Source organism: Vombatus ursinus, unplaced genomic scaffold (assembly GCF_900497805.2).
Source record: "Vombatus ursinus unplaced genomic scaffold, bare-nosed wombat genome assembly UNPS02014810.1, whole genome shotgun sequence".
Lineage (NCBI taxonomy): Eukaryota > Metazoa > Chordata > Mammalia > Diprotodontia > Vombatidae > Vombatus > Vombatus ursinus.
Genome location: NW_020954588.1, coordinates 13,987,765 through 13,993,764, shown reverse-complemented (window position 1 = coordinate 13,993,764; position 6,000 = coordinate 13,987,765). Strand labels below are relative to the sequence as shown.

The window sequence follows — 6,000 nt, the reverse complement described above, 5'->3', positions numbered from 1 at the left end:
TAATCATAGAACAGAATCATGGAACAGTTGTGGTGTTCGTATTTCCTAAGTTATTAACCCCAAAGTCCTACAATTCTTAAATTTTACATATGCAAATCACTGAAACAAACTGTGTTCTCCAATATTCTATAGTTTGTCCTATACAAATAGCAAATACTATTTCAGAATGCTGAGTTGGACTTAGTAACTTAAAAGCCCTGAGCAGAACTATGCCCTACACGAGCAAACTGTCAAGGCAGCCTTAACAACTGCTTTTCTCAGAAGCAGACATGCCCTAGCCAAGGGAATAGTCGAGGGTCACCCCCTTACATACAAATGGGAAGAATGAACACAAGGTAGTTTTAGGAGAAAGGGCACTAGGGGTGCCCCCTTAACCTTGCCCCTCCCTCATCATTGAACCTCTCCTTGAACAAAGAACATTTAAGCAAAGCCAACTGACACAGCTTGACAATGCCTAACAATGCACGTCATATTCCACATCTGTTGTTCCTTACCTCTCTACTGAGCACTCACAGCTCTTCAGACTGTGATTATTCACTACAGTTCATCAGAGTTCAACTCCCTTTTGTGTTATCAATTATATTATTGTGACATTGTGAACATTGTTCTCTTGACCCCAATACCCTTTCTATTGTGCCACACTGCCTTAATCACATACGTTGGAGTTCCCAAATAGAGAAGATCAAGAAAGGATTCATGAAGAAGGTAACTCGAGCTGAGTTTTGAAGGAAGTCAAGTATGCCAAGAGGCAGAGGTGGGAAGGGAGTGCAATCCGGGGATGGGGGTACACCCAATGTAAAGGTGCTCCTTTGTTCCCACCCATGCAGTCTTCCCTGCTTAATCTTTCTTTACGTACTCATAGCCTTCTCAGCCCCAGAGATGCTGCCTTCCTCTAACTATGGGGCATAAGTAGATGGGATGGAGGAATTCTTTATTCCTACCTTTTTTGTCCCTCCTGTTTTCTTGTCAATCCTTCAGCATCTAATACTTTTCTTTTGCCATCTATCGAAGCGCCCCATAGTTATGGAACTGATGTCATCAATGCCTCTCTCACATTACTATTATGAACTAACACTACCACTGCTTCTCCCTCAAAGGGATGATTTTCCTCTTATTTGTAAATACCTCAAGAGAGCAGCGTCTGTGAGAAGTGAATAATTATTGGAAAGGAACAGGGCAGAATAGTGTTACTATCACCTTCATGAGCTTTCTTGGGTTTTTTATATATGGCAATATATGTGTATGTAGTCAGCAGGACAAGTTATCGAATTTCCCCCCCGATCAATTACTATACAAAGATCTCTGTAAGTGCTTTTATTTTACCAAGAGTATTTTAGGTATGCGTGTTTGTGCATCTTTTTTTTTCTTCCTGTAGCCTCCTTTTGAAATGAAGTGCCAGCTCTACTAGCTGGATGAATCTTTTTCATAGAATCACATAACCATGGATCTAGAGCTGGGAGGGTTTCAATGGCCTTTATTTTGCAGATTAGGAAGCTGAGGCCCAGAAATGTTAAGTGATTTTCCTAAGGTTACACAGGTAATAAGCATCAGAGGTGGGATTTGGATACAGGTCCTCTGACAGAGATAGGGGTCTTTTCGCCATACTATGCTATGAGTTAACTTTGCTAATTTCTTTGGCCAGAAGTTGTCTGGTGCATATAATAATGATAGTAATAATTGTAGGCTGTAAAAAACTTTAGCACCTCTTGAATACCTCGTAAGTTGTGAGCTCTTAGAATTGGTGACTGGGGCTAGGATTATAAATCATTATTTTTACGACCTAACAGAAGACAAATTGCCAAACTACAAATTGTTGAGTTGTTTCAGTTGTGTCTGACTCTGTGACCCCATTTGGGGTTTTCTTGGCAGAGACACTGGAGTGGTTTGCCATTTCCTTCTCCAGCTCATTTTACAGATGAGGAACTGAGGCAAATAGGGTTAAGTGAATTGCCCATCGTCGCATAGCTAGTAAATGTTTAAGGCCAGATTTGAACCAGGCCCAGCGCTCTAACTGCCGCGCCACCTGGCTGCCCAATACTACAAATACAGACCTCAAAATGTCCTGAAGAGCTCAGGTAACAAATGTACTGTAATCTGGGGATTTTCACAAATTGAGTTGTTGCCCACAATTGCCTGGATATAACAACGATCTGTAAAACTTAAAAAAAACAAAAAAAAAAACAAAAAAAAAATCAGACCTGTGATTTTATCTATGCAGGGACCTGCCAATGTAGAACTACCTCTCCCTCTCCCTCAGCATCTTCTTTGAAACTTATATTCTTAGAGATGCCTAGGGCCCTGGGAGGGGAAAGAACAGGGTTACATAGCTAGTACAGGTGGGAGGTAATATTTAAATTCAGGACCTCCTGACTTTGAGCCTGGCTCTTTATGATGCTCTGCGGCCTTTTTTAAAGAGTAACAACCTTGTTTAAAGAGTAACATTCTTTGAATGTGTATCATTCTTTTGACCCAATAGCCTTTCTCTTCTTACCACATTGCCTTTGTCATGTGTGCTCAAGTTCTCAACCAGGTTAGTTCTCAGAATGATGGTTGCATTCACTTGTTTGTTTCTTCTTGTTGTATATAGATAGATGGCTTAAAGTACTCTTTGAAATCTTCCTGTCCACTAAGACTGGTGTGCCAAGGAGCTACTAACATCCCTATGGAGTCAGCATGATTGGTTTGACCTCTCCTTTTTGCTTGTGGGCAGAGTTTGACCCCAGTCTTGATAGGGTAGGACTTATCTAGGGTTCACAAGGAGATTCGATATACAGAACCCTGTGGACTTCGTTTCTTGTCCTGTGAAGGGCGTATATGTTATATATGTATGTTCATGTATATTATATGTATATGAATATATATGTGTTTTTCTCTAGAACCTATGATTCTTGCATATGGGAGTATTTGCATTTATTAAGTGAGTTATTTTTCAAAAGTTTACTTTAATGGTACACATATTTACGTATGATATATATACACACATTTAAATATATGTTCATGCATGTATGCACATGTGCAAATATGTACATTAACACTGCATTTATATAGGTATGAGAACATACATTTATATATTGCACACACAGACACACATGTTTATGCATACACCATGCACACAGTGCAATACAATATATACATGTGTGTACACACATATGCTTACATGCACACATGTATATCATTAAAGTTAACTTTAAAAATATCTTATTTAATAAATTCTTGAACTCCCATGGAGAAGAATCATAGGTGTTGCAGAAAAATATAATACTAATATGATATGATATAACATAATATATGCAAATACACATGTACACATGTATACATATCATACAGATATGTGTATATTTCTCATATATACATGAGAGAATTTATGTATGTAAATTCTCACATTCACATATACAAGAATCAGGTTCTCAATGAACATGTATACATGCATGCACATGTATATATACATATAGACTACACACATGCACACACATACACACACATATATATACATGTTTCTCTAGGACCTGTTATTCTTACGTATGTGAACATCAGAATGATCAAACCAGCTTTTTTTTTTTAAAAGATGCCTACTATCATGTTATCTGTTTAAGTAGAAAGGAAAACCGTCATCAATACTTTTTAGCTCAGGGAAGACAGTCCATCTTTAGCTGGGAATCTGAGTAAAGATTTTCAGTGTTTTTTCTTTGGGGAGAGGTTATGTGTCATTTCAGGTTGATGCAATATTTATATTTGTGTATCACTTTGAAGTTTACAAAGCCCTTTCCTCAGAACAACCCTTTGAGGGTGATAGTGTAGGGCATTTTACTTCTAGTTTCCAGATGGGGAAAGTGAGGCTCCTCACTTTCAGATCTGGGTTTGAACTTATTAACTGTGTGACTCTAGGTAAGCATGGGGCAGCTAGGTAGCACAGTCGATAGAGTGCTGGGCCTGAAGTCAGGTGAGGAAGACCCTAGTTCAAATCTGGCCTGAGACACTTACTAACTGTGTGACCCCGGACAAGTCACTTAAGCCTGTTTGCCTCAGTTTCCTCATCTGTAAAGTGGCCTGGAGAAGGAAATAGCAACCCACTCTAGTATCTTTGCCAAGAAAATACCAAATAGGGTCATGAAGAGTCAGACATGATTAAAAATGACTGAACAATTACAACAACAGGTAATTCACTCCTCAGAGTCTCATTTGTTCATCTGTAGAACAAGCATGATGTCGCTCACAATACCTACTTCAGTGTTGTGAAACGTACAGTGAAATGCTTTGTAAACTTTAAAGTGGTCCATCAGGGTTCGTTATATGAAATCTCATTAAGTGTCAGATTGGTTGTAATGACATCTACTCCATCCCACCTCAGAGATTGCTTGTATCTTTCTGTGTTATTTTATAGTAAAAACCTCTCTAGGCCACTTCACATTTAAATAAACCTTTGTCAGGTGGAAAATTAATCCGAAGTTCCTTCTTTTCTCACAAACATTAACTTCGCTGTTGCGTTGCTTATGAAGCTGTGTTAATAAAGATTGGGTCAGAGGCCATTGGTGGTAGAAGTATGCAAATCAGAGACATCATTAAAAAAAAAACAACCTACCAGTTCCTCATTATTCGGTACTGGGACTTCAGTGTATCCATAGGGAAACAGGAGCATCTGGGAAAAGGCATGGATCGACACATAGGCTTCAATTGAATCAATGTGGCTTCGAATGAAGTTAACCACAGCTTTGGTTTCTTTCTCAGACTCTGGTGCCTTTCCCTTATAGATTTCACAGCAAGGGTTGTTTGTCCCAAGCTGAGCTGTAAAAAAAGAAAAAAAAAAGAGGACGTAAACAATAGGGTCATTCATAGTCTGTCCTCCATCAGGACGGCTTAAGCCTCATCTGATTTAGATGTCCTGATTACCTCCAGAACTGAATATAAAATGGTCTTTCTGGTCCACTGAGAGCTTATTACTTCCAATTTACTCTATGATCCAGTGACCCTGGACGTCTTGCTATTCCTCACACACAACACACCATCTCTTTACTCTGAGTGTTTTCACTGGCCATCCTCCCATTGCCTGAAATGCTCTTCCTCCTAATCTTGCTTCCCTGTTTCCCTGGTTTCCTTTGAGTCACATCCAAAGTCCTATCTTCTGTAGGATGTCTTTCCTAGTCCTTAATTTTTGTGCATTCCCTCTGAGACTTCCCTATTTATCCTGTCTATATCTTGTCTGTACACAGTTATTTTTATGTTGTCTCTCCAGTAGACTTTGAGCTTTTAGAGAGCAGGGATGTTTTATTTTTTGTTTCTTTTCTTTCGTTTTTGGCTTTTCTTCATATCCTCAGTACTTAGCACAGTGGCTGGAATATAGCAGATGTCTAATGAATGCTAGTTGACTGTCTAGTAACTCTTCTCAACATTCTGTCTATCTAGGTCCTAACTTCTACTCTCAATTATCATTGGAGTCTAATTTTGTATAAATAAGAAATTGTCCAAATATATTAGACTGCGATCACTCTTCTTAGTGCAAAAAAATCTTTCCTACATTTCCAATATCCTGGGAATGGTGCCCAGAAAAGCTACAAACATCAGATCCTGTAGACTTTTCTAATTAAAATGAACTCATTTTAACTTTTTAACACATCACTTATTTCCTTGTTTCCTTCAGAACTTAACTCAAGGGGCCACTTTATGCATGAAACCTTTCCTGATAGCTCAAACTGCTCTCCTCTCAATTTATCTTGTATATATTTTGTATGTTTCATATATGCTTTTATCTGCATATGCTGTTGCTTCTGATAGAATGTAAACTTTTAGAAGACAAGAATGATATATGCTTTTGTATACCCAGTGTCTGGCACATAGTAGGTGCTTAATAAATGCCTCTTAACTGATAATCGAGTTCTAGGTGTGCTAACTTTAATGCTTCTCTGATAAGCTGAACTTAAAAAAAAGATTTGTCAGTTATTTAAGCAACTCTGGCTTAGCAACATGGAGAATGGGGAGGTCAATTTCAGATGAAAAGGACTTAGC

General features: G+C 38.5%; 1 protein-coding gene across 1 annotated transcript in view; it reads right to left on the bottom strand.

Moving 5' to 3' along the window:
• CPA3 (carboxypeptidase A3) overlaps positions 1–6,000 on the bottom strand; it is a 38,537-nt gene that overhangs the window by 9,969 nt on the left and 22,568 nt on the right. The window contains exon 9 of the mRNA XM_027875980.1: positions 4,580–4,782. Within this exon, the coding sequence (XP_027731781.1) occupies positions 4,580–4,782 (203 nt within the window). The remainder of the gene's footprint in view (positions 1–4,579; positions 4,783–6,000) is intronic.